This window comes from Drosophila guanche, unplaced genomic scaffold, assembly GCF_900245975.1.
Source record: "Drosophila guanche unplaced genomic scaffold, DGUA_6, whole genome shotgun sequence".
Lineage (NCBI taxonomy): Eukaryota > Metazoa > Arthropoda > Insecta > Diptera > Drosophilidae > Drosophila > Drosophila guanche.
The window spans coordinates 606,578-630,462 of record NW_022995754.1 but is presented as its reverse complement, the minus strand read 5'-3'; the positions used below and the strand labels follow the sequence as shown (position 1 = coordinate 630,462).

The 23,885-nt window shown below is 51.0% G+C and overlaps 14 protein-coding genes across 15 annotated transcripts in view; 7 read left to right on the top strand and 7 right to left on the bottom strand.

The window, feature by feature from the left end:
* The window catches only part of LOC117588941 (retinin-like), a 39,815-nt gene extending 25,830 nt beyond the window's left edge, over window positions 1–13,985 (bottom strand). Inside the window, exon 1 of the mRNA XM_034280519.1 lies at window positions 13,958–13,985. The gene's annotated coding sequence lies outside the window, so the exon portion shown is untranslated. The remainder of the gene's footprint in view (window positions 1–13,957) is intronic.
* Window positions 2,416–2,773, bottom strand: LOC117588968. Its single transcript, XM_034280556.1, has 2 exons — window positions 2,726–2,773; window positions 2,416–2,651 (listed from the first exon to the last, which is right to left on the bottom strand). The coding sequence occupies exons 1-2, from the start codon at window positions 2,735–2,737 to the stop codon at window positions 2,445–2,447; spliced, it is 219 nt and encodes a 72-aa protein (XP_034136447.1). The 5' UTR covers window positions 2,738–2,773; the 3' UTR covers window positions 2,416–2,444.
* LOC117588967 (pupal cuticle protein C1B) lies at window positions 3,597–4,187 on the bottom strand. Its single transcript, XM_034280555.1, has 2 exons — window positions 4,086–4,187; window positions 3,597–4,016 (listed from the first exon to the last, which is right to left on the bottom strand). The coding sequence occupies exons 1-2, from the start codon at window positions 4,095–4,097 to the stop codon at window positions 3,798–3,800; spliced, it is 231 nt and encodes a 76-aa protein (XP_034136446.1). The 5' UTR covers window positions 4,098–4,187; the 3' UTR covers window positions 3,597–3,797.
* On the top strand, window positions 4,535–5,025 carry LOC117588961 (homeobox protein ESX1). The gene is made up of 2 exons (XM_034280548.1): window positions 4,535–4,606; window positions 4,662–5,025. Exons 1-2 carry the CDS (start codon window positions 4,586–4,588, stop codon window positions 4,935–4,937), a joined length of 297 nt encoding a protein of 98 aa, XP_034136439.1. The 5' UTR covers window positions 4,535–4,585; the 3' UTR covers window positions 4,938–5,025.
* LOC117588956 (vitelline membrane protein Vm26Ab) lies at window positions 5,475–6,063 on the bottom strand. Its single transcript, XM_034280543.1, has 2 exons — window positions 5,939–6,063; window positions 5,475–5,875 (listed from the first exon to the last, which is right to left on the bottom strand). The coding sequence occupies exons 1-2, from the start codon at window positions 5,948–5,950 to the stop codon at window positions 5,549–5,551; spliced, it is 339 nt and encodes a 112-aa protein (XP_034136434.1). The 5' UTR covers window positions 5,951–6,063; the 3' UTR covers window positions 5,475–5,548.
* LOC117588927 (insulin-like growth factor-binding protein complex acid labile subunit) lies at window positions 6,879–8,715 on the top strand. Its single transcript, XM_034280502.1, has one exon. The coding sequence runs from the start codon at window positions 6,898–6,900 to the stop codon at window positions 8,590–8,592; it is 1,695 nt and encodes a 564-aa protein (XP_034136393.1). The 5' UTR covers window positions 6,879–6,897; the 3' UTR covers window positions 8,593–8,715.
* On the bottom strand, window positions 8,874–9,301 carry LOC117588962 (cuticle protein 16.5). The gene has a single exon (XM_034280549.1). The coding sequence runs from the start codon at window positions 9,248–9,250 to the stop codon at window positions 8,957–8,959; it is 294 nt and encodes a 97-aa protein (XP_034136440.1). The 5' UTR covers window positions 9,251–9,301; the 3' UTR covers window positions 8,874–8,956.
* Window positions 9,562–10,032, top strand: LOC117588971. Its single transcript, XM_034280558.1, has one exon. It carries the CDS (start codon window positions 9,662–9,664, stop codon window positions 9,920–9,922), a length of 261 nt encoding a protein of 86 aa, XP_034136449.1. The 5' UTR covers window positions 9,562–9,661; the 3' UTR covers window positions 9,923–10,032.
* Window positions 10,708–11,251, bottom strand: LOC117589279. The gene is made up of 2 exons (XM_034281069.1): window positions 11,208–11,251; window positions 10,708–11,148 (listed from the first exon to the last, which is right to left on the bottom strand). The coding sequence occupies exons 1-2, from the start codon at window positions 11,214–11,216 to the stop codon at window positions 10,708–10,710; spliced, it is 450 nt and encodes a 149-aa protein (XP_034136960.1). The 5' UTR covers window positions 11,217–11,251.
* Window positions 11,332–11,846, bottom strand: LOC117588969. The gene is made up of 3 exons (XM_034280557.1): window positions 11,711–11,846; window positions 11,485–11,644; window positions 11,332–11,448 (listed from the first exon to the last, which is right to left on the bottom strand). Exons 1-3 carry the CDS (start codon window positions 11,720–11,722, stop codon window positions 11,420–11,422), a joined length of 201 nt encoding a protein of 66 aa, XP_034136448.1. The 5' UTR covers window positions 11,723–11,846; the 3' UTR covers window positions 11,332–11,419.
* Window positions 12,826–13,281, top strand: LOC117588966. The gene is made up of 2 exons (XM_034280554.1): window positions 12,826–12,936; window positions 13,003–13,281. The coding sequence occupies exons 1-2, from the start codon at window positions 12,928–12,930 to the stop codon at window positions 13,249–13,251; spliced, it is 258 nt and encodes an 85-aa protein (XP_034136445.1). The 5' UTR covers window positions 12,826–12,927; the 3' UTR covers window positions 13,252–13,281.
* A 664-nt stretch (window positions 13,986–14,649) lies between the features above and the next one.
* LOC117588958 lies at window positions 14,650–23,801 on the top strand. 2 transcript variants are annotated; one of them, XM_034280546.1, is made up of 4 exons: window positions 14,650–14,776; window positions 14,840–15,153; window positions 22,518–22,523; window positions 23,790–23,801. In XM_034280546.1, exons 1-2 carry the CDS (start codon window positions 14,753–14,755, stop codon window positions 15,128–15,130), a joined length of 315 nt encoding a protein of 104 aa, XP_034136437.1. In that variant the 5' UTR covers window positions 14,650–14,752; the 3' UTR covers window positions 15,131–15,153; window positions 22,518–22,523; window positions 23,790–23,801. The 2 variants fall into 2 exon arrangements, with proteins under 2 accessions (XP_034136437.1, XP_034136436.1); XM_034280545.1 differs by having other exon boundaries at window positions 14,837–15,153.
* LOC117588973 (uncharacterized protein DDB_G0271670) lies at window positions 16,553–17,778 on the top strand. Its single transcript, XM_034280560.1, has 2 exons — window positions 16,553–16,886; window positions 16,938–17,778. Exons 1-2 carry the CDS (start codon window positions 16,592–16,594, stop codon window positions 17,663–17,665), a joined length of 1,023 nt encoding a protein of 340 aa, XP_034136451.1. The 5' UTR covers window positions 16,553–16,591; the 3' UTR covers window positions 17,666–17,778.
* Window positions 21,111–22,509, top strand: LOC117588932 (ecdysone-induced protein 74EF). Its single transcript, XM_034280508.1, has one exon. It carries the CDS (start codon window positions 21,513–21,515, stop codon window positions 22,500–22,502), a length of 990 nt encoding a protein of 329 aa, XP_034136399.1. The 5' UTR covers window positions 21,111–21,512; the 3' UTR covers window positions 22,503–22,509.
* Window positions 23,802–23,885: the final 84 nt, after the last annotated feature.

Sequence of the window (23,885 nt, the reverse complement as noted above, 5' to 3'; positions counted from 1 at the left end):
GACTGTGAGAGGTGTGTGTGGGAAAAAGTTAAATTGCATTTTGTTTCTTGGGTTTTTCGGTTGGTTCTTTTTGTTGTTGTTGAGAGCAGTTAACAAGTTTCCCCCTCGAAATCATTTGAATGAGTCGCAACGAATGCGTAGGCCTTTTGTGGATATTTCTGCACTTAATGCTCAGCCACCGAAAGCCTTAATTATGGCACAGATCTACTGTGACTGCTGTGACTGTGACTTGGGGCGTGTCTTGGGGCTGGCACACCTGTGCGTGAGGCTGTTGCCAAACCGGACTCGGCCGCAGAGACTTCAGTCCGCTGTGACCCAATGTAGGGCAAAGCCAGATCAACATGCTCGCCGCGAGTATTGTTCTCGAACAATAACCGATCCGATCCGATCCGATCGATAAATGGCAGAGGCGTGGGCAAGGTCAGGCCATCGGAGAGGGTATGACACGGCACGGGCAGTCATAACTCAGGGGAGCTGGCTCTGGCTGCCACTTAATTGCCAGCTGGCGACCCACTCTATGCCACACTTTTCGGACACACTTTTTTACGCAAGACACTTAACACTCTCCTCTCGAGGTAGAGCCCAAAATTGAATGCGTAAATCTCAGCCTCTGCCTGCTGCCTGCGGGCAAATGGAAAGGAAAAAGGGGAGGAGCTCTGGCAGTAACTCCAGTAAATGCTCCTCCAGTTGCACGCGTAACTCGAAGGAGATTTGCATATGCCTTTGTGTACTCAATGCAGAGTGGGCGATGGCCAGACTTATGGTCTGTTCTGTGCTGTTCGCAATTCGGTTGTAAGTCTCCCAGGCGACGCATTTCAATTAAGAGTAGGGAGGGAGCGAGCCCCTACAGATCCGGCTCTACACAGTGCGAAAAATGTCTGTCAATTAATTCTGTGGCACTTGTGCAACGCAGCAACACAGCGATTAAATCAAAACAGACAATTTATTGGGCTGCACAGGTTGAAATTCGAGCGGATCGAGGAGCGGGTTTTTGTTTTCGCTCGTTCGTCGCTTATGGATGTCTCCGATAATTATAATTGATCGAGCAACAAGTTCTAATCGCTGCCACTCTCAGACAGTATCGTTTCAGTGCCTCTCCCTCTCCCTCTCCCTGTCCCTGTGTGGCACCAGTGTACGCATTTCGTATCGTATCATATCGTTTGGCTGTCAATGAGACAAGATTGTGGCAAGGATAGCAGCAGCAGCCGCAGCGGGGGGTAATTACAGCTTGGGGAGACACGCATCGTGGGCCTAGAGTAGTTTATGGCAAGCTAGCTGCAGGGGCAGAGGCTGCTCTACATATACTCCTACGAATGGGGAATACCCTCTGCGTTGCATGACACTCGAATAAGTAAAGGCAATCAATTTGCACACACCTCTTAATGTAACCCAAAGGAAATCGGAGCTGCAGCGAACCAAGAGCACATAATGGATGCGAAAACTATAAATGAATAAATCTTACAAATGAATTGAAACTGAAACATGTGGGACACCACGCCAGCCATTAGTTGATTTGATCCAAGAAATTACAATCACACCATCGAAACTCACTTTCAACTGTTCAAAAGTGCTTTCAAAATGGATTCAACATTCAGTATACCCTGTAAATATATCCGCAACAGTGCAGCTAAGTGCCATTGCTGCAAACATTACACACGCCCTGAGCATTCCAGCATTCCAGTACAGGGTAGCCTCCGCGGTTTCCATGGGAAATGCGTTTCAATCTGGGGCTTCGGCAATCAAAAATCGGAGCCCCCCGCCGCTGCAGCGCGTTTCGGAAGAGGCGTGGCCGTCGAGACTTAAGATTTTAATTTAATTTCGCGCTGCAGCAGCCACAAGTAAATTAGCCACAGGGGAAGGGCGGGGGCGGAGCGGCCTCCACGGAGGGAGGCGTTTCGCAGGCGTTGAAAACTTCGAAGCGAATTTGCCATCAACGTCAAAGAGTCAAAGACTAGATTTAATTTGCCAATTTAGTCGCAGTTAAATGTCGCGTCGTACCCTGGGCCCAGACTTTAGTTTGTTGCCACTTGGCACGATTAGTGCCACAGATGTGGGATGGGGGAGGGGCGTGACTCCTTTTGCCTATTGATTGTTTGTGATTAACAAAATGCAATTTCAGCGGCGCCGTTTAATGAAGTGCCACAAAAAAGAGAGAAACAGCAACAGCTGAAGGAGGGAGCAGCCACCTCTCAGCTGCGGCACTCTGTGGCACTCTGTGGCACGCAACTTTCAATTAAAAATAAAAATGACACTCGCTGCCGCAGTGCAGGGAACCAAAGCCAAAGGATTAAGAGGCTGGTGGAACGTGGCCAAGTGTCGATGAACCAGAGAATGACACAGAAAACACAGAAAATAACAAGTCAAGAAATTTGTCGGTCAGTCAGCGCGTTGCATCTTTATTTGTGTGTGTGTGTGTGTTGCAGCTGTGGCACGCGTGTGGCATCCTACTTCTTGAGGACAGCGGCCACTGGTGCTGCGGCATAGACTGCGGGGAAGGCGGCGCTGTGGGCCACGGCGTGGGCGCTCACGCTGCTGGCATAGGGAGCCACGTAGGGGGCGTATGCGGCGGTGTAGGCCAGGGGGGAGGAGTAGGCCAGGAGCCCGGGATTGGCAGCGGCAGCAGCGAACAGAGCGCACAGGACGAGGGCGAACTGCAATCGAAGGAAGGATGCAATCAGCAATCGAAAAGGAAACTTCTTCTGTGGCAGGAATCCATTTAACTCACGAATTTCATCATTTTGCTGGTTGGTGTTTGTGTTACTTGGCAGCGAGACTTCTGAATGACATCTTGGCCAGAGTCTATCGTGGTTTATATACTCAGAGATCCCCCCGCCTCGAGGCAAACCAATTAAAGCCCATCCTTGACTAAAACCCAACACTTAATGGCAGCACTTCCAGCACGTACTGGCAAGAGGGCCCTGAACTCAGGGCCACACTCGCCATTGACCAGATTCCCAGATGGACACATTCCCCTATGCCCAGACGGCACTGAATAAACGTTTTGTATGCTCTGCATTCCCAGCCCATTACCTATCCACATCTGCATATCCATTCCACAATGACATTTCCGCACTGCGGATTCGATTATCATAATTCAACACTTCCAGCTTAACCCCCCCCTGGGGGACGTGCCCGCCATCTGAACCAACTCCGGTTTTACTTTACTTTACGTTTGTCTTTGCTTGGAGGGGAGTACTCACTGTTCGCTCTGCTGCTCTGCATTCTAATCGGATAAGCAAAGTGGCTTATCCCGCGGACAAAGAAAGCCCTTCGGCAAGGGGCATCCCATAAGTGGCATTTGGGGTCAATGCATCGTGAGCACACCTGTTTGCATAGTACTCAAAGTGCACACCAATACTGGTAACTTCACAAACTAATTGTTTCTTTCCACATCTGTGCTACACAGATCTTACACAGATGCAGTGCGAAATGTAAATTAGGGGCCCAGAAATGGGAAGATCTTGCAACTCCCTAAACAAGTAAGAGCTGTTCCCGAGAGAGTTACAAATTAGGAAGACAGATCCACAACCACCTTCCGTGGATACACTTCGCATTAACTAATTAATCAACTACGAAAAATGAACCACAACTTTGTGTACGTTTAACGCAAAATGCAGATTATTTATTTCAACAATGATTTTGGTATATTCCAGTGTGCTGCAGAGTTCCCATTCCTGTTCCCATTTGCTGTGCATTTGGGGCAGTGCAGAGTGTTGCGGATTGGTGGTGCAGTTGGGGGATGTGGGCTGTGGTTGGGTCCAGTTGCCAGTCGTTCCAGTGTGCGGATTATCCTTGGCCTAGCGGTAGTAGGCGGCGTAGGGGTATGCGGAGTAGGCAGAGGCATAGGGATAGGCGGAGTAGGCGGAGTAGGCAGCGTAGGCGGGGGCAGTGTAGGCAGACGAGTAGGGGGAGGCAGCCACCAGGGGGGCGGAGTAGGCGCTGTACGCCAGTGGGGCAGCAATCACCGCGGGCTTGGCAGCCACGCAGGCCACAACAGCGAAGAGGCAGAGAGCGAACTATGAGGAGGGAGATGGAAGAAAGTGAAGATTAGGTACTCCTCGGGGACTATATCCTTGGATCCTTACGAATTTGAACATGTTGCTGGGTTGTTGCTTGTTGTTGCTTGGTTCTCAGGCAGTAGACTGATAATTGCTGCTCCCCGGCATCCGAATTTATATAGCCAGAAGCCCAGCAGATGTTGTTCGTTGCAAACAACGAAGGTGATCCCGGGGAATTGGTATGCAAAAGAGACGCCCAATACAACGATACACCGAAGGCGGCACCAAGGAGAACGAACCTTTGGCTGTGGCACTTTTGGTTTCGTTTCTGAGCGAGAGACGCGTGACGAAAAACAAATCGAGTCGTGCCTCGAATAACGAATCTACCAACGAATCAATCAATGGATGATATTCATCGTAGTATTCGTACTACAAGTCTCCGTCTGACCCACTGGCTCGACTGCCACCTCCGGGTTCCACCAGTTTATAAATGCCACTCCGATGTCCGGCTTCGGTTTCATTTCATTTGTAGAACTTTGAGCAATCAGAACTCTGATCAAGACATAGATAAAGAGAGATCCACAGACATGTTCAAGTACAGAAAATTAGTAAGTTTCAAGCGGGGGCAAACGCCAGACTTGCTCAACGATGAACGATCAACAGGTGCTCCGGCTGCTCCTCCTGGCTGCTGCTGCTGCTGCTGCTGCTGCCTCGGCGGGACAGATCCGGGATGCTGCCGAGGAGGTGGAGGTGCCGCCTGCACATCGTGCTGCCCCGCCGCCACCTACTGCTGCGGGACCACCGGGAGGACCACTTGTGGGTGTGCCGCCGAGCTATCCCTTGTTCTACCAAGCTGCGTGGCTGCCATTCGGGCGCTACAGCGCCTCCATTCCCATCGTGCCACCACTTGCGGCACTCACTCGTGCCACTACCCCATGAGCCAGCCCAAAGTTCGAGCCCTGACCGCCGGACACTGCAGTGGCGCCGCCGCTTCTTGTTGAATTTTCATGAATTATTTGTTACATTTGATGTTTGTTTTGGTTCTGTTTGGAAATATATTTCGATTATAATTAGACACAAGATGCAACTCGCTCTCCCCGTCTCTCCTTGGGTGTAGTTATTCTAGTAATTGGTGGAATGACGCAGCTTTCAGTTGGCAACGGCCGACACGTGCTTGTCCTACCGAAAGATTTGCTTGTTTGCCTCGCCTATCGATGGCTCCCGACTGTATTTTGAGGCACGAAATTTGCATTCGATGACGCAAGTCATTTGGCATCTCTCTAGATCATTTCCGCATTCGGCAAATGACGGATGACGACAGTGTGGAAGGCGCAATGGGACCATTCTGGGATCATTCCCATCCATATAACTGAAATTCCTCCCCACCAAAGACAAAGGACGCTGAATGGGCGAATTTCCTCCCTTTCCAGTTCCTAGAAATCTGTAAACTCCCTTCCCAAGAACGGCATACTCAAGTTTGAGTTGAATTTGTGTATTTTTATTGCATTCCAGAGTCAGTTGTCAGTCCGTTGTCGATCCTTTAGAGCCTCTTACAGGACGGTGGTGTAGCCAGCGGCATAGGGATAGCTGGCATAGGGATAGCTGGCATAGGGATATGCGGAGTAGGCAGCAGCCACTGGGGCAGTGTAGGCAGCAGCCACTGGGGCAGTGTAGGCAGCAGCCACTGGGGCAGTGTAGGCAGCAGCCACTGGAGCAACAATGGGGGCAGCGGCGACTCCGTTGAAGTTGCGGGCCACATACTGGGAGCTGGTGGCAGTCACCACACCTGCAGGAACTGCTGCGGCACCCACGACAACGCCCGGCTTGGCCTCTGCCACACTGCAGGCGAGGGCAGCGACGAGGACAACGAGAGCGGACTGCAAGGAGAAGGATAATCGTAGAGATCTCTGCCTGGAGATCTGCTCTGCAGCAGTCCTTACCAGCTTGAACATGTTGAGGCTGAGTTTAGTGTGATTTGAGCAAACAAATTGGACTATAATTGATCGAGTGGCCAGCTGTGGTTTTATACGCTCTGTCAGACCGCAGACAGACCCCGAGACACTTTTCGATTGTTCGATGGTTCGCACACATAATGTGGGATGGGATTTGGGTGGACTGTTCTACCGCTGCATGGGAATGCAGAGCAGTTCGGCCTTTGAGCGGCTCCATTTGCTGGCTACGTGCCCGCGATTTCGGTGCTTCGGGGAGGTCGAGTAGTTCCCCCCATCTGGTAGTGCGGACACGTTCCAAATGCTCAAATGCTCGGCCCATAAAAGTTGTTGCCGCTGCGAAGGTGAGTCTACGGGTAGTGGCCAATGCCCAGTAGCTCATTGGAGGAGTGATTGATGCGACCTGCCAATGCTAATTGGCCGCTGATGAGTAGCCTCTTGTGCCAACAGAAATCAATGAAAACGATGCACGTGGGGTAGTGGTAATCCGATTTGGATTTGCATCATGCACCGTGGCAAGGTTACGCCTGCCACTTGCTCTCAATCGGCATCGCAGTTGCATCCCATCGCGCACTTTTAATCCCTCTGATGCAACGCTTTCATCCAACAAAGGAATAAAGTTCAATGGACTGTCGAAAGTTGAGTCTCTTCTCTCTGTCTCTGGTATCTCGCAGGGAAAGAGTTTCAAGCTCAAGTTTCAACATATTTGAATATTTATATAGTAATCCAATGTCTGGAATGACTTACTTTCATTCGCTGCAGAATCCTCTGCACACAAATGAACAAAACAAACCGACAACAGACCGACAATTCTTATCGCCACCCCGCGCGACAGAGAACTATCTGGTGGGGAGAGCGAGAGATATCTGTGGCTATAATGTAGCATTATTTATCCCAGTTGTGCAGCCTTCGAACAGTTGGAAATTCGCATTGAAACGGAGCGGTTCGCGATGCCCCGAAAGATGATCGTTTTCCTGTGCGCGTGGACCCTGTTCGCGGCGACAGCCAGTGCTGGGGACATCAATCTGAGGTGCGACGAATTCGATCCGATGATCTACATGGACGTGAACGAGGCCTTCTGCACGGTGACGGGCTTCATGGTGACCCACAGCCAGAACGTTGTGATCAAGAACGTGCCCACGGGCAACATGGTCAAGTTCATGAAGTTCTACGAGTCGACGCTGCTCTACATGCCCTTCCACCTGTTCGAGACCTTCCCGCACCTCAAGACCCTCGATGTGTCCAACACGAACATCCTGGAGCTCACGCGGAACACCTTCAGTGCGGCCAGCAACCTGACGTATCTGAATCTGAGCTACAACAACCTCACCTCCATCCAGACATCGGTGTTCATTGGAGCCAACTCGCTGATGAGGCTGGACCTGTCCTACAACGACATCTCGACCCTCAGCGTGAACGCCTTCTGCGGCCTGCAGATCATCAACAAGCTGCTCCTCACGGGCAATCGATTGCGGGAGCTGCAGAACGACATCTTCAAGGACAACGAGTACCTGGAGAATGTCTCGTTCGAGGGGAACTTCCTCAGCTACATCCGGCCGGAGGTGTTCAGCGGCATGCGGCGCATCAAGGAGGTGAATCTGTCCAACAATCAGCTGGTGCGCGTCCACCCGGACACCTTCTCGGAGGCCGCCAGCCTGGAGAGCCTGATGCTGTCGTTCAACCAGCTGCAGAACTTCCAGCTCACCGCCAAGAGCATCGTCCACCAGCTGCACCTGGACAACAACCAGCTGACGAATCTCACCATCAACGCCACCCGCTTCGTGCGGGCCAGCCACAACGCCATCTCCCAGCTGGTCCTGCACCAGTCCCTGCAGCTGGAGACCCTCGAGCTGAGCGCCAACCGCCTCCACAGCATCGCCAACATCACGAACCTCACATCCCTGCTCTACCTGGATCTCTCCGACAATCCCATCGGGCAGCTCAACATCAGCACCTTTGCCCAGCTGAAGCGACTGCGCAGCCTCAACCTGCGCGGCAATGGCATCCGGGAGCTCAAGTTCGGAATGTTCTCCAAGCAGAAGTACCTCGAGGAACTCGATCTCTCCTTCAACAACATGACCAGCCTCAACCTGGACATGTTCGTGCCGTATCTGGCCAACATCAAGAAGTTCCTCGTGGACGGCAACGAGCTCAGCGAGCTGCAGGGCAATCGCACCTTTGCCGACACCTTTCCGATGCTCCAGAAGCTGGGAGTGTCCCGCAACCGCTTCAACTGCTCCTATCTGCACCGCCTGCTCATCCCGCCCTCGCTGCCCGAGTCGGTGAGCCTCAACATCGAGCCGGACAGCAGCCTCGAGGAGACACCGCACATCCGCGACGTCTCCTGCATCAGCCAGTCCCAGCTGGCGCTCAACGCCTCCTTCACCGCCGAGGAGACGGCCCTCGAGACGCACATCCAGGCGCTGTCCAAACAGCTCGAGCTCGTGGGCGCCCACTCCCAGAACCTGGAACTGCATTTGGCCTTCATGAAGGTCTTTGCCTACGTCCTCGGAGGCCTCGTTCTCGTGGGTCTCATCGCTCTGGTAGCCCTCAAGTATCTCAAGACTCGTCGCTCGGGGCGCTACAATCGCAGCAGCATTGTCTTCCATTCGAATGCCACAATGGATGCGAATCTGACGCTGTGAAGGATGCCAAACCCACTCTAGATATAGGAATCTTAGGCTACATAAATCCCTCTCCTCCCCACTGAAAGAATCCAATCCGCTGAATAAAATGCAATACGGAAGAGTAACAGAATAAACCCTGAAGCGACTCTCTCTTATCTGTGTCTGTGACGTCGGGGGAGTACTTCCTGTGGCCCGTAGCCTTTGTTTTTCAGATAAGTTCAAGCCAAAGACCTTGAAGCCAACGGCATTCCCCGATAAACCCGAACCGAGATTCATTCGTTTCTGATTTCTGTTTCTGATCTGTCAGAGTTTTATATTTTCCACATTTTCTTCTACAATTCAATTCGAGTCGGTCGGCGATGGGTTCCATTCATTGCAGCATCTACTTCCTCAGCAGAACGGGGGCTGCGCTGTAGGCAGCGGTGTAGGGGGATGCCACATAGGGGGAGGCGACGTACGGAGATGCCACATAGGGCGAGGCGACGTACGGAGATGCCACATAGGGGGATGCCACATAGGGAGCCGCAAAGTTGCCGTGATATTCCCGGCTGTAGACAGCAGCCGCTGGGGCAGCAGCCACCAGGGGGGCAGAGTAGGCCAGAGGTGCCACAATGCCGGGCTTGGCCGAGACGCAGGCCACCAGAGCAACGAAGGCGAGGGCGAAGAACTTGAACATCTTGAATTGGATTGGATTGTGGTGCGGTCGAGTGGTTGAAACTGAACTGATGACAACTGCTGGCTGCGCGCGTTAATTTATAGCCAGCAAAAATCCAACTGCCGCCTGCACTCAGCCTTCGACGGTTAGAAAACCCAAAAGGCAGCTCAACCAAAGGTTCGTACACATATTCGGATTGTTGCTTGTAATTAAACAGAGACTTCCCCACAGCACACGACCCACTGGGGAGCTACGTATACGTGACTGGCGTGGCCAAAGAGTTCGCTTGAGGCCTTGCAAGGCCGCTTGGCACTGGCAGTGTGTGGGTCGTGGAACTGTTTGCTATATAAGCCAAGAGCCTCCGTCTGGTTGGGCATCAGTTGCATTTGTTCCATTCCGCAAGCAAAACAATCTAAAGCCGAATCCTCCAAGATGTTCAAGTTCCTCGCCGCCGTTGTCCTCGCTCTGATTGCCTGCGTTGCCGCCAAGCCCGGCATCGTGGCTCCCCTGGCCTACTCCGCACCCTACGTGGCATCGCCCTACGTGGCATCGCCCTACGTCGCCTCTCCGTACTCGGCCGCCTACGCTGCTCCTTACACCGCTGCCTACACCGCTGCCTACGCCTCCCCGTACGCCGCCGCCTACACCGCACCCTATGCCGCCTACACCTCTCCCCTTCTGCTGAAGAAGTAGAGAGCACGCCGGAAGTGCCACCCCAACAGCCGCCCACCTGCAGCCTGAAACCGGAAGTCCCGGAAGAACGAATCCCGCAATGTCCCAGAAATAAACTCTAATCAAACGAACAGCCACTGTCTTTCGCTCCATCTTTCCTCTGTGACTGGGAAAACATCTGTTTGCCGAACAGAAATTATCTGTAGCTCCCGAGACAAAGGCAGATTGCGTGTGCCATGCTAAATGTCACCCAATCCCAAGTAATTATCGGTATAAATAGAACACAAACAGAACGAATGAAGCAACCTTTTGTCTGCCATTCATAATATTTCTGCCCCATTCTGCTAATTATCCTTGGCTCGTACACATGTTTTGTGGCGTGCGACGACAAGCGACATTTATCAGAGACACACACACACATTGAGACAATGCAACGTGCCACATTTAAAATTAGACTCCACAGCGTATACGTAATCTGCGGCAGCTCACAAACAGAACAGAGCAGAGTCGATTGAGGGCGGAGACAACACAGAACAGAGCATTTGTTTGATTTGCTTGCAATATTATGCAAAACTTCATTTAATTCCACATTTTATCAATAACTAGCTGAACGGGGGGGGGGCGAACCTTTGCTGCTTCGTGGCAGTTCCCGGACACGGCATGGACACACACAGAACTAGACCAGACTACATTCTGGGTACATTTCTGCTGAATTTCTACATAAATTCTACACAAAACGAGAGGCTGAGCAGTATACTTCCAGGCGGAGTGGAAACTATTCCCCAGCTGCTGCTTTAATTGCAACTTTATTTATAGTTTTGCGTGTCTGCCAGCTGCCAGCGAGCGTAGCCACGCGTGAAGCCAATGCTGTTTGTGAGCTGGAAGTTGCCGGACAGTCCCAGACTGAAGAAAAAACTGCCAAAGGGATCGAGCACCACTTTCTGGCCGCCGAATATGGCGGGCTTTTGCTTCTTGTTGTGGTTCTTCTTGGCATTGCTCTGCAGCTGATTGAGCGCACTGTTCAGCGAGGACGAGGGATGCTGGACAAACTGATGGACGCCAATGAAGAACTTCTGCACATCCCCAAAGAAATCGTTCGCGGAGTAGCCCTTGGCGGGATCCGCAATGAGGAGAAAGTCTTCGGTGTCCGGATTGAGTTCCAAACTTCTGCCAAAGCCAGTGGAGAAGAGTATCGACAGGGGCTGACTGAGGCCCGACTCCAGCAGAGGCAGAAAGATCAACAGCAACTGGAAAGATGATGCTCGGGATGAAGAGTCAAATGGCAACGAGACCAGCAGCCACTTACACACCACATGCTCCCAAGTAGCAGTCTCAGAACTAAACCAAAGATCTGCCTCTGCCTCTCCTTTTATATGTGTGGAGTGTTCGTTCCCCCATCCGACTATGAGTAAGGAAACACTCGGAAAATATTCAAACCAATTTCACAAATTTATTTCGAGGCTTCGGGCGACAGTTTGTGGCTGGCTGTCAGCCGCCTGGCGATCCTCTCCTGGATCCTCAGATCCAGCCATAGCCATGGCCGTAGCCGCCGTAGCTGCCGTAGCTGCCGTAGCTGCCGTAGCTCAAGGGGCGCACAATGCTGTGGGAGTGGGTCCACACGGGGCTGCTGATCACGCGCACCGCGGGCAGACTGTGGTACGAGGTGCTCAGGATGGGCGAGGACGAGTGCAGCAGACCCGGAGCGGCGCAGGCAAGGGCCAGGCAAAGCGTGAGGAAGACGAACTGAGGGAAGAGGATTTCTTGACTACTAGATCCCCACGATGACGAGCCCCGAGGGGAATGGCTTACCAGTTTGAACATTTCGAGAGGGTTCTTGGAAGCAGAGCAGCTGTCAGAAGACTTGATGGCTTGCTCGGCGCGTGGCGGCTTTTTATAACGAGAAAACTCCACCCAGAAGCAGCGCCAAGAAGCCAAAGCAATCGCCCACCGACCTTGGAGCTTGCTGGCACCACAGCAAGAGACTGCACAGCAGCTCATGTTTCCTTTCCACCTTCCATCCCACCATTCGCCTGACTTTGGTTTGGAATTACTGAAAAGTGCAGCCACCACCGCACCACTGCACCGCCAAACCACTGCGATTCGGTCTGATTGGGAAATGCTGCTGGAAAACTGCGTCATTTTCCCGTAGCGATAAACAAATCAACAGCTTCCCCCCAAGAAACGGAAAAACAATCAACAGAATTTCGTGTTTTGGTATAAACAAAAACCTCATTTAATTGATCTTAGGCGTGGGCGTTTGTTTTTGGACTTGCGAACAATGGAAAGCAGAGGGAAACATCGCAATATTTGCCACCCAGCCACCCAGCCACTCACCGCCTCTGACCTTGAAAGCCTCTCAACCGAGAGGCAGGAAAAATACCGGAAGTGCGTCGCTGCTTTGTGGCAAGAGGGAGGCTTCTCCTTTAATTGTTTATTTGGGACCAAGAGACCAAGACCAAGACCAAGACCTACACCAATACTCTCCCTGGAGAAATCAGATAAAGGGAGGCAAATAAACGGCTTCGCCTTCGCCTTCGCCTGGGCCAAGGCCATGGCCAGCCGCAGGAGAAGGAGGAAGTGGGAGCAGCCGCTCACATGTACATTGGTGTGTGTCTGGTGGTGCTTGACTATCCTGTCACAGGGGAACACAGCAACACTCACGACAGCAGACAATCCGATTCGAATCAGATTTCAGAGTTCTGAGTGGCAGGGAACGAACGAGTTTCCCGGCTGCAGTCTGAAGTCTGCAATTGCAATTGCTTGCATCATTCCGCTGCCGTTCCCTGCCATTCCTTTTGCCATTCAAAGTGAGTTAAGGGCTTCTTTCATTTGCCGCCTGCTGCTGCCGCTGCTGCCCGCAAATGCCTTTGACCTTGGAGACCAAAACCCAGACCAAGAGCGGCCCAAAGTGAAGGTTTCTTCTCGATGTGTGGCGTGTGGCTTCTGGGACCTATAAAAGGCACATCCATCTGTCGGCAGGGATTCAGTCTGCGATCACTGTCCCAAGGAGTTGCAACGCGATAGAAATGAAGCTGGTAAGAGGTCCAACAAAAGGGAGTCTTCCCCCTTCTAATGTTTCCGTTTCCTTCCTCCACTCTTAGCTGATTTTTGCCTGTCTGCTGGGCCTGGCTCTCGGCCACGAGGTCTACACCTACTACACCCCGTCGTATGGGTATTATCCGTCGAGCTATGCCCGGTCAGCGGGTGTCCTGCCGCTGGCCTACTCTCGCCTGGTGGCTCCCGCGGCTGCCGAATCGCATCTGTACCACAGCGTGGCGACTCCCAACTCCTTCCAGCAGCAGTACCGCAGCGACTACAAGCCCCTCGCCTATGAGTATCATCTGTACTAAGCAGCGAGAGAGAGAGCAAACAGCTCTCGTCTCCAAGTGAAATTTGAATAAAGTTTGTCCACTCCCGCAACGAAAGTGTTTGACTGTGGCTTAGCCCCTCCCCACCCATCCGCTGGCCCTCTGACCCGTGGTCTGTTGAACCCCAGGGCAGCCGCCCATTGTTGCTTCATCGCGAGCAGAGCAAACAATGAAGGGAAAGCCGCAATGGCTGCGAGTAGTGTATCGAATGACCCCAAAATTAAGTTCCCTGCTCTCTGCAGCTGTTCACCTGTGTGTATGTGGCAAGTGGCAAAGTGGCAAAAGTGGAGGCTCGTCTAAATTTATCCACGCTCAAAGTGTCGCACGTCACAGGCGGAGGCCGGAGAAGCCCCAGAAGCGTCCCATGACTGCAATGTGACCGCAAGGAGCGCAGGAACTTCTGATGAGTGGCAGGCCTGGGGAACAGCTGAGGGAACGTGACTGGCGACCCGGGGCTGGTCACATGGCATTCCATCCGGCTGGGCCGGATCCCTCGGGTCTCCCGTACGCAAATTTCCCCCTCAAAAGCGGAAACCAAATGCTGATCTAATTATCTGGCATTAATTAATATCTGATTGGTTCTCTCACAGACGATACTCTGCAGAAATTGATTCCTTTAAAGGGTACACTGAAGCTTGGCACACATTTTGGGCACTTCAGGGGAGAATTTATTAAAGTTCAGACTTACCAGGAGGTTGAATCCTCATCGGGAATGGCTGCAAAGACAAAGAGTTAGAGTTGGAAATGGTTTAGATGAGACAGAAATGCGTAAAATGAGTCAATAATTTATGCAATAATCCACAAAAGAACTTTAGGAACTTCCCCACTCGTGGATATGTAATTAAAGTGTATTCTGTGGTCCAATTATGTCCAAGATTTATGACTGCGAGTGCCAGAGATTGGACATTATGCAAAAGCAAAATTAGAAGCGACTCCTCTTGCCAGTGGATGCCACTGATTAGTGGTCAGAGCCACAGCTACGTGCACATCCCTCACTCTGCAAACTAGTTTAATGCAGCTCCTCGGCGGCTTGGCTTCGATTGCTCCTCGCATGAGTCCATGTGCCAGTTCAAGGTTTCTTCAATGTCCAATTAATGGTTGAGGAAATCCCTGGGAGGCAGGCAGGCAGGCAACATGCAACAGGCTTACACTCTCCTACACAGCAGGGAAGAGAAACAGAGAGACAGAGAGAGATTGCAGATGGAAGATTCGTGATTCGTGATTCGTGACCGAAAACGAGAACAAACAGAAACCAGAATGGACAGAGTGGAACTGTCTGCTCAGGGGCAAGCCTCTGCCAAGCAGTTTACCCATGAAAACAGGCTTTGGCCGGCCTGCAGTGCCCCCAATCCCCCCAATATGTGTATAAAAGGCCCACAGGAATGCACAGCAGAGCTCAGAGCAGAGTGGCCCGTGGTCCGGAGTGGAATCGAGGAATCAAGAGACATCCAGAGACGACGCAGTTGGCAGTTCTTTCCACAAAATGCGCAATTATTCGCCTCTCTGGGTAGGCAAATCCTCTCGTCCATCGACTTGTTGACAGTGCTTTTCCCTACCTTTGCAGCAGCAGCAGCTAGTGCCAGTGCTGATGCTGATGGTGTTGCTGCTGGCCAGCACCTGCGTCAAGGCCAAGCCGCTGGTCTCCTTTGGCGTCAGCTACCAGCAGCCGCAGCCCTACTACAACAGCTACTACGGTGGACCAGGACCCTACCAAAGTGGCGGCTACTACTCCAACTCCAACCATTACTACAGCAGTCCGGCTTCGCCGTATCCCTATCGCTATCCCTATGCGGCAGGACACCGATACGGGGCCCTCGATGTGGGAATTGGCGCCCTGTCGCTGACCCCCTTTCTCCTCTGAGCGAGAGCGAGGAGAGCAATCCACAGAGTAAACACAGGCAGAAATAAATGACAATATATACAAAGACTTTTCATTGGAGGTGGCCCGACAGGTGACCACCACAGCAAGAACTCCCCAATACGTGACATTTCCACGGAGCAATGAGATCTCCTGTGAGTTTACGTGTGACCCACTGACTGACTGAATTTCCACACAATTCCCTTGGCTTTTCGCTGTCTTTAAGCCTTCAACTGATTATGTTGTTGCCGCTGCTGCTGTCGCTGCTGTCCTTGCCGCTTGCCGCTTGCCGCTTGTCGCTGTTTTTATTTATAGAAGACTTTTCCCATCTTTTCCATTCTTCGCGGGTCCGTGCATAACCGCAGTGCGTTCGCAAAACGTGCACAAATCGCCTTGGGGAGTGGGTGAAGCTGAGTGGGAGCTGAGTTCGCTTTTCCTTTTGGCTCTTTCCTTTCCTGGGCTAAGCGCATAATTGCAGTCATTATCCGGAATTAGATTAGCCCTGTGTCCTCTTGGGGATCTATTTCAGAAGGGGACACTCTCTTTGTGGTGCACCAAAGGCATAAGACTTGACTATTCCTCTGTAATAATTGCATGGGGCATGGCCCTGAGCTTCCCTTTCCGCATCCAGCGGAAGCAAAAGGTGAAGGTGCAACATCCGCGTGTGCAAGTTGCTTTCTCATGTTTTTGGACACGAGTTGCACAGACTCCTCCTGCCAGTTGCCAGTTGCCAGTTGCCACTCGCTTCACGTGAGTCTCATCCACATGCGCGGCTGATTTTGCTGGCCGTGTCTCTAGTTTTCCAGGTGACGGCGATGCCTGGGGGAATGACGTGCCATGGATGGATCACGTTCCCCATCACGCACAATGATGGCAGCTCGAAAGTGCAGCACAAGCGGGGCCAAAGTGTTGTACCGAGAGTCGTCCATCAGGCATCAGCCCTGCCGCACAATGGGGGAAGCCATCAGCAGTCACGTTGAGTGGAAAAGCCCAAGCAACAGGCAACAGGTAGAACCCCCCCCAATGGGCCTTCATTAGTTGTGTGCCTGCTCCTTGTCGACACTTCATCGTCCTCCTCGTTGTCGTTGTCGTTGTCGTTGGGCCTCGTCGTCGGGATGCGCTCGTAACACGAGCAGCGAGCAGCGAGCAACGAGTCCTGCGTGTGTCCTCGTCGGAGGCGAAGGTTGAAACCGAAGCGAAGCTGCCACACTGCCACACTGCCACGCACGACATTGAGGATGTGTATAAAAGCAGGAGCCGCAGTGCAGCCAGCAATAGTCTTTGCCAGAACTCACGGGACGCGAAAACCTCCAGAGAAACATCTGCGCTCCAAAGAAATCGCAAAAAAAAACAGCAGCTAAAAGCAGCTCCAACAGAACTCGAGTGATTCAAAGAAGTGTGACACAAACTAGTGACAAGAACCAGTGAAGAAAACTCTAAAGAATAATAAATTAAAGCTCCAAAATGGATACCCTTTCGCCTAACAATGGCTCCAAGTCGAGCTCCAGCGGCAGCTCGGCGGCCAGCTCCTCCATGGATCTGGGCAGTGGCAAGCAGCGCCATCAGCGCGGCCAGAAGAAGCTCTCCCGCAGCAGGAGTCTTCTGCAGTTGCTCAGCAGACACTTGGGCAAGCACTTCCATCACCATTCGCATCATCCGCAGCACGAGACGGTCTACAGCAGCCAGGACGACATCCGCAGCAGCTCCACAGACTCCTTCAGCCTGAGCTACGAGCGCGGATCCCACGAATGCACCGGCGGCATGTCCATGAACATGAACATGAACATGAATATGAATATGAATATGACAGGAGGCTCCAGCCAGGATCTGGATGAGCCCACCTCGGGATACTCGCGGTACTCGCCCACGGGCCTCGACTTCTACGACAACCAGGGACACATCTACGTGGATGCCGTGTTCCGGCCGGGCAGCGCCCTGGAGCAGCTGCATCCCCAGATGCACTACGACGAGGACAGGAGCGAGGGCGGCAGCAGCGAGGGCAGCAGCAGCAACGAGGGAGAGGCAGAGGGCGACAACGATGGCGACAATGAGCGCGAGGACGACAATGACAACGACAACGATAATGAGAATGATAATGAAAATGAAAACAGGAAGCAAAGATCCGCCTCGGGGGCATCCGCTTCCGCCTCCAAATCGCACGGACTCCATCTCAGCCGCATCTCCATCTCCTCGTCGGTCAGCCGGATGCTCCAGCACTTCTCCAGCTCGGCGGCCACCACGGCAAACGCCTCGCTGCGCTCCCTCTCCTGCAGCAGCACGCCGCTGCATCGGCAGCTGAAGAAGAAGTCCCTCTCGCCCCACAACTCCAACAGCAGCAGCAGCAGCAGCCACTCCAGCAACTCCAGCTCCAAGTCCTCCTCCTCCTCCTCCTCCTCCGCCTCGAAGAAGGACAAGAAGCAGCAGAGCATCCTGCGGCCGCCCGTACAGTACGTCTACATGAAGGGCATGTCCGGCCTCTACTCGCGAGTGCCCAGCTACGCGGTCTGCTGCCCCTACACCCTCCACCACATGTACTAAGGGGAGCCGTAGATGAAGCTGCAAGGAGTGGAGACGGGACTGGACACGGATCTCAGGATCCTAGTGATGTACGACGAGTGCCTAAATGCCAAAGAGCCAAGGAGGGTGGCAGCATGGAGCATATTTTATAAATGTGCGAGAAAGCCGAGTCCGCTGAGAGGACACGGCAGATTGGACCCATAGGAGTGCCCCAGAAATCAACATAAATATCTGTCTGTCTTCTGTGCGCTACGATAGATGCAGCCTCAGACGATCTAATTGTCTTTGGCCAGTACTGTAGGGACTTTCAGTTTACAACTAAATGAATGAAACGTAGTTTTAGCCTAAGCGAAAACGTTATTTAGAGAATTATTATTATTAAACCCCTCTAGGCCCACTCCACATATCTTGCGATGAGTAATCCTAAAGTTAGACTCGATTTTTGAGACACATTTAGTTGAAGGATGAACAAGAGATTCTGCACACTTCTTAAATAGTTTTCCCCTTTGCTTTGCACTCATTTCGATTCGATTCGATTCGATAACTCAAAAATAATATAAAAAACAATTTCAAATTGACGAATTTATACAAGGGAAAATGAACAAAAAAAGAACAAACAACAAAGGAAAATGTCTTAAAGATGTCACTCTAATAAATAGAACAACAATTTTACAATAATTCACACATTTTTTAAAGCAAAAACAACAATTATTCCAACTAAAAGAACTACAAGAAATATCAAAGAAATGAAACAACAGAAAACCGTATGGTAGTTTGGAGAAAATAAAAACTGTAGCGACAAATGTAATTAGAGGCCTAAGAAAAATGACAAAGATCTATACAACACAAATGTAGATATATTTTTAGTAAATATTTAATCTACAACTAAGACTAGATGTCAATGGAATACAAAAAACCAAAAACCAAAACCAAAACTTTACTTTACTCTACTAGGGGGTGGGAGACAAAACGAAAATCAAATTTCAGTCAAGGCGAATGGAATGCAAGCATCAAGGAGAGCTTCAGTTGTAACGGTTAAGCGCAAAGCTTAAGGACACCGTTAACGTAGGCAAAAAGCTCCTCAGCGAGAGAGAGAGAGATAGAGAGAGAGAGAGAGAGAGTCGTGAGAGTGGCCTCCAAACTTTTGTTTAGAGAACACTCTCCAACTGTTCCCACTGGGAACAGACACCGAAAGTGTGCCAGCAGTGCATGGACTCCAATTCCGATTCGCCTGCTGCTGCGCTGCTGATGATGTAGGCAAAGTCCTCAAAATCAAGTTGCTGAAGGACTCGACCTTACAGTTTTGACATACGAGAGAGAGCCATGTCCATGTCCAAGCCAATGTCTGTGCGATTCCGTGACGTTAATCGGCCAGGCTGCCTGCCTGCCTGCCAGCCCCACTGCCCCACTGGCGAAGCGTTTAAAATTTGATGACACCTCAATTATGTAGGTTTCCCAACGGGTGGGCTGTGGGATGAAGGCCTCTCCCATTCTCTTTCATATCCCCTTTTCAGGGTCATTGTCTCTTTGAACCCTTTCCTTTACGGATGCTTAGGCCACAATAAACAAGGCACATCCTTGGCACACTTAACGTCCCAACAAAATCAAATTAAAATTCATGATTTATCTGCAAACAAACAAAACAAATTCCCTAAGAGCAAATCTGCACACACAAAAAACCGGAAAAACAAAAGAAAAACAAATCCCGTGTTTTGATAGTTTTGTGTGACGCAGTTGGCGAAATTTTCCTGCTCTCTCTTTTCGTTTTTGTTTTTTGTGTGTGTGTTTCATATGCCGGAAAACTGCGTTGCACGAAAAGAGAATGCATGGCGAAAAGGTCACGAATGGGGTTACGGCTGGAAGCAGGAGGGCAACCTGGGCAGAGTTCCTGGAAGAATGCAATCAGCAGTGGCCAAAGACAACAAACAGTCAACAGTCTTCGGGGGAAAATGATGACCCAATCTTTCCATTGAAGGAGTTTTAAACTTATTATCCGCTTCATTGTTAATCTATTTTGATTTTATTTCTATAGAATTAAGCAATTAATTATCTGTATATTACTAGGGAAATAGCTTCGTCTCTCTTAGCTCAAGCAATAGGACTTTAAATTTATGAACTCTAAGAGTTTGTCTCAGGCCAAATACCAGCATCAATTGAGACAATTAGCTTGAATTTGGCAACTTTTAACTTTTGCGGGCCATCGCAGAGAGTTCATTGATCCGCAGGATAACATCGAGGCTCATTTATTAATCCATCCGATGGCTAGCTTCATTAAGTCACAAATGAGTTAATGCGCCGCTAAATGGATGCGACAAGACGCTTAGCAAGTCAGCGCCAAAGGAACAGCCACACCCACAGGCGAGGCCCAAATTGACTCGAAAGTTGTGTCATTTCTGGGGATGGAGAAATCAGTGGCCGCTCTGACGTCAGTCGGCGGGAGAGGCTGAAGCACACAACAATTGCGCCTCTAATTAGAAGTTCAGCATTTTGAGGCGTGGAGTAATCGCTGTTGACACCTACTTAAATCCCTCACTGCTCCTTCTCGCTCTGCTCATCGTGGGGCCAAGACAAAGGACTTCATTAGACCACCGCCACATCCACCTCCACCTCCACATCCACATCCGCCTCCTCATCCACATCCACATCCACCGCCATGGCCATGGCCAGCGATGTTGTCGGAGATTGTCTTAAAATGTTGTCCCATAAAATTGGCATTCGACTTTATTTATAGCGCATTAAAATCAATTTTGTGCGTAATTAAATAAAAAGCAACAACAATGCAACTAATGGCAGGGGCTGGGGGGAAGGCACGGCCTGAATCTATTTTAGCCGCAAGGGAGGGACACTTCGTGGCCTACCAGATGGGTGCCCCAAGTGTGCCACTTGAAAACTGTCATAACCAAGGATATTTTTAGTCAAATCCCTCCAAGGAGTGGCACTCCGCCTTGAAGGGGCTATTTTTAACAGAGCGAAAAACCCGAAATGGAATCAAATGCGAAACAAAGGGAAATGGAAAATGATTAATAATTGAGCGAAAGAAGGAAGCAAGAGCAAGCGAGAACAAGGAAAACAATTAAAAGTCAGAGAGAGCAAAGTCCAGAAGTTGATGGAAAGTCAGGCGCCAAAGGAGAGGGGCGGGGCGCGTGCATTGACACCACCTGGCAGCCGACGGCTGACGGCTGGCGGCCGGCGGCATCCCAGGCACAGGCACAAGCACAAGCACAAAACAACGGTAAACAAAATTCACTTCCCGTTTTATGAGATGAGGCAACAAATGCGGGCAAGCAGGAGGACAAAGGAGAGCGCTGGAGAGGGGGGGTGGGAGAGTGCAGGGTAAAGGAAAGACAAGGTAGGGCCCTCCCTGCATACTCCAAGCTCCCTCTTTGCCGATTTCCCACCCTCCCTTTAACATGCCTTGGACTCCACTGTGCAGAGAGCGAGAGACAACGAGAGAGAGAGAGAGAGAGAGAGACGCTTTGCAGACCTTCGCAGACACCGGGCGAGTCTATAAAAGGAAGCGGCTTCCGATTTGCCGACTCAAACGCGGCAGGACAACGTAACCGAACGAACGCCAAAACACACTCTCCCGAGGCACGAACTACGAAGCAGAGGGAACCACGAAAGGAGCTTGCGGCAAATCAGCAATCGGCGGGCGGCGTCTCTCGCGGACAAAGACCGGTTACAATAACAAAGGAAGTGGATCGCGGGGAGGCAGCCAGGAAGCGGAAAAACAGCGGAAGTGCAGCCATTTGCACTGCCCTCAGCCGCGCCCAGAACGGGGCAACAAGGAAGCGGGCGAAAGGGATTCAGGAAGCAGACCAAGGAAATTACTTTTGGCCAGAAATTGAATTGAAGTCGAGCCATTCCGATGGGCACTCCTCATGTTTGCTTTGCCGACGAGCTGCCGCAGTCGCAGCAGCCGAGGCGCAAGGAGAAGGAGGCCTTCTCCAACGGGAGCAACGGGAGCAACGGGAGCCTGAACAACAACAACCATTTGGGGAAGAAGTCCATGTCGGAGCTGGAGGTGTGCTCCTCGCCGGGCAGCAGCCTCAGCGTGTCGCCAGTGCCCCGCTTCGAGCGGAACTTGGGCTTCTTTCGGCAGCTGAGCCGACGCTTCGGCCTGAGGTCGCAGGATGACCTACTTCAGTCGGATGACGCAGTCGCCGCCGCTGCAGTGGCAGTTGCAGCCGTGCAGCACCAACAACACCAACAGCAGCAACAGCAGCAGCAGGAGGAGGATGCACACAGTTCATCGACCGACTCGTGCTCCTCGGGGCGTGGCCTGGCCGCACACCAGTCGCGACTGGAGCTGATGTCCATGTCGTGCGCCTCCAGCGAGACGAGCAGCACCCTGGACATTGAGGAGCAGCAGGAGCACCTGCAGCAGCAGCAGCACCAGCGCCAGCAGCTCCAATTGAAGCTGAAGCAAACGAACCGTGCCAGCTTCTCGCGGCTGCATCGTCGCTCCACATCCTCGCTGCGCCGCGCCTTCGAGAGTCTCTCGCTGACCTCACGCTCGCTCTCGTGCAGCGGCCCATCGCCACCGCCGCCTCCCCCTCCGGCGGCCGCCACCCACTCGGCAATGCCACTGAAGTCGGCTCTCAAGTCCGCCTCGAACGTGGAGCTGCACGAGCAGCAGCCGAGCAGCAGGCCGACGGCCGTCTCCAAGTGCGGCACTGGCGGCTCCTGCAACGCCGCAACGTCGGCGTCGGTGGGCAAGAGCGGGGGCAAGGGTAAGCCGCCGCCACAGAGAATTCTGCGGCAGCCCGTCTCCTACACATATCTGAAGGGCATGTCCGGCCTGCCCACCCAGCGGGTGCCGCGCAGCTCCGTCTGCTGTCAGTATGCGAGGCGTTAGAAGGACTTAGAAGATTCTCGAGTCGCATTGCTCCACATCACCATTTCCCCACCCCCCCCCCACTCTTTCACCCGAATTCATTTCAAAATCTGTGATACAACAAGCCTGCCCCTACGCCCCCCCTCCCCCCTCCTAACCACCCACCACCCCCATCCATCATATCCGAAAGTCTTCACCAAGCAAACAAAAACGAAAGAAAGGGAAACCAAACCACAATGAAATGAGAAATGAGAACATTTTATAAAAATTTGAATAACTTTTGCACTTGGAAAACGAAAACCAAAAAAAAAACCAAAAACAAAACCAAAACCAAAAACATATATAAAATATATACAAGAAAAGAATTATTAAGTAGAGAGTAGATGCATTCGTCATACATACATTTATCCGCTTGATTCTAGGTCTAAAGATCATTCCACACACGTGCATACGTGTAAAAGACTGTAAAAGATGAATTAAACTTTTCATTTTCATTCCGCAGTTGTAGATTTCCTTTAGACGTATAAATTCCTAAACGATTCGTGCCTTTATCGGAAAAGTCAGAGCAGGAGAAAAAGATAATTCAAGTGGAGTAAATCTTTTCTTTCGCATAAGAGAAATTCGTATGATAAGTTAAGTGTAGATTTTCCTTAGTGAATGTTAAATGGGATCAACAATTCGTCGTCAGGCATTTATCTATGTTCCGAAAACACACACACACACACACACACACAAAAGAAAACAAACTCTAACTTGAACTTTAACTTGAATTATTTACATTAAGAACTTGTTCCATTCCAAACAAAAACAAACTAATTTGCCAAGCCAAACAAGAAATATAAAGATATAGCGAACCAGATATAGGAACAGCACTCAGAATCCAGCAAAGTAGAATATTCGAAGAAGCCAAAAAAGAGCGCAACTGACTTGAGAGTATTAATACCAATGTACTTTAGCAGATGTACACACAGATTTACATGCAGTTTACAGACACGAAGAGATTAACCCAAAGATTCAAGTAAAGTAAAATGCAATCCAAGGCCTAACTATACTCGTTTGTACACATTCTACATATACAATATAAATATATACATAAAATATGCGTGAATCGTAAGCAAAAGCAATAACCGTTGAGGGAATATATACAGAAACAATATCAGCATAAATAACTATACCATATACCATATACCATATACCATTCAGATATATACACTACCTACGTATGCATATATACAGCAGCATCTGCAACATATTACTAACTATTTACCAACAACAGCAGGGCAGCAGAGCAGCAGAGCAGCAGCCAAGCCAATCCACACGCAAAATGAGAGTTCAATAAAAGTGAAATAATTTACACAAAGCGAAAGTCTTTGCATATTTACTACTACTTTCACTGAGCTTTTT

What these genes read in the sequence shown, in the direction of transcription:
- LOC117588961 (XM_034280548.1), top strand. Translation starts at nt 4,586, where the DNA reads ATGTTCAAGTACAGAAAATTA. An exon ending in TGTTCAAGTACAGAAAATTA is followed by an intron (nt 4,607 to 4,661) that starts GTAAGTTTCAAG and finishes AACGATCAACAG; the next exon opens with GTGCTCCGGCTGCTCCTCCT.
- LOC117588927 (XM_034280502.1), top strand. Translation starts at nt 6,898, where the DNA reads ATGCCCCGAAAGATGATCGTTTTCCTGTGCGCGTGGACCCTGTTCGCG.
- LOC117588962 (XM_034280549.1), bottom strand. Translation starts at nt 9,250, where the DNA reads ATGTTCAAGTTCTTCGCCCTCGCCTTCGTTGCTCTGGTGGCCTGCGTC.
- LOC117588971 (XM_034280558.1), top strand. Translation starts at nt 9,662, where the DNA reads ATGTTCAAGTTCCTCGCCGCCGTTGTCCTCGCTCTGATTGCCTGCGTT.
- LOC117588969 (XM_034280557.1), bottom strand. An exon ending in CAGCATTGTGCGCCCCTTGA is followed by an intron (nt 11,449 to 11,484) that starts GCTACGGCAGCT and finishes GCAGCTACGGCG; the next exon opens with GCTACGGCCATGGCTATGGC.
- LOC117588958 (XM_034280545.1), top strand. Translation starts at nt 14,753, where the DNA reads ATGCGCAATTATTCGCCTCTCTGG. An exon ending in GCAATTATTCGCCTCTCTGG is followed by an intron (nt 14,777 to 14,836) that starts GTAGGCAAATCC and finishes CCTTTGCAGCAG; the next exon opens with CAGCAGCTAGTGCCAGTGCT.
- LOC117588973 (XM_034280560.1), top strand. Translation starts at nt 16,592, where the DNA reads ATGGATACCCTTTCGCCTAACAATGGCTCCAAGTCGAGCTCCAGCGGC. An exon ending in ATCCCACGAATGCACCGGCG is followed by an intron (nt 16,887 to 16,937) that starts GCATGTCCATGA and finishes TGAATATGACAG; the next exon opens with GAGGCTCCAGCCAGGATCTG.
- LOC117588932 (XM_034280508.1), top strand. Translation starts at nt 21,513, where the DNA reads ATGGGCACTCCTCATGTTTGCTTTGCCGACGAGCTGCCGCAGTCGCAG.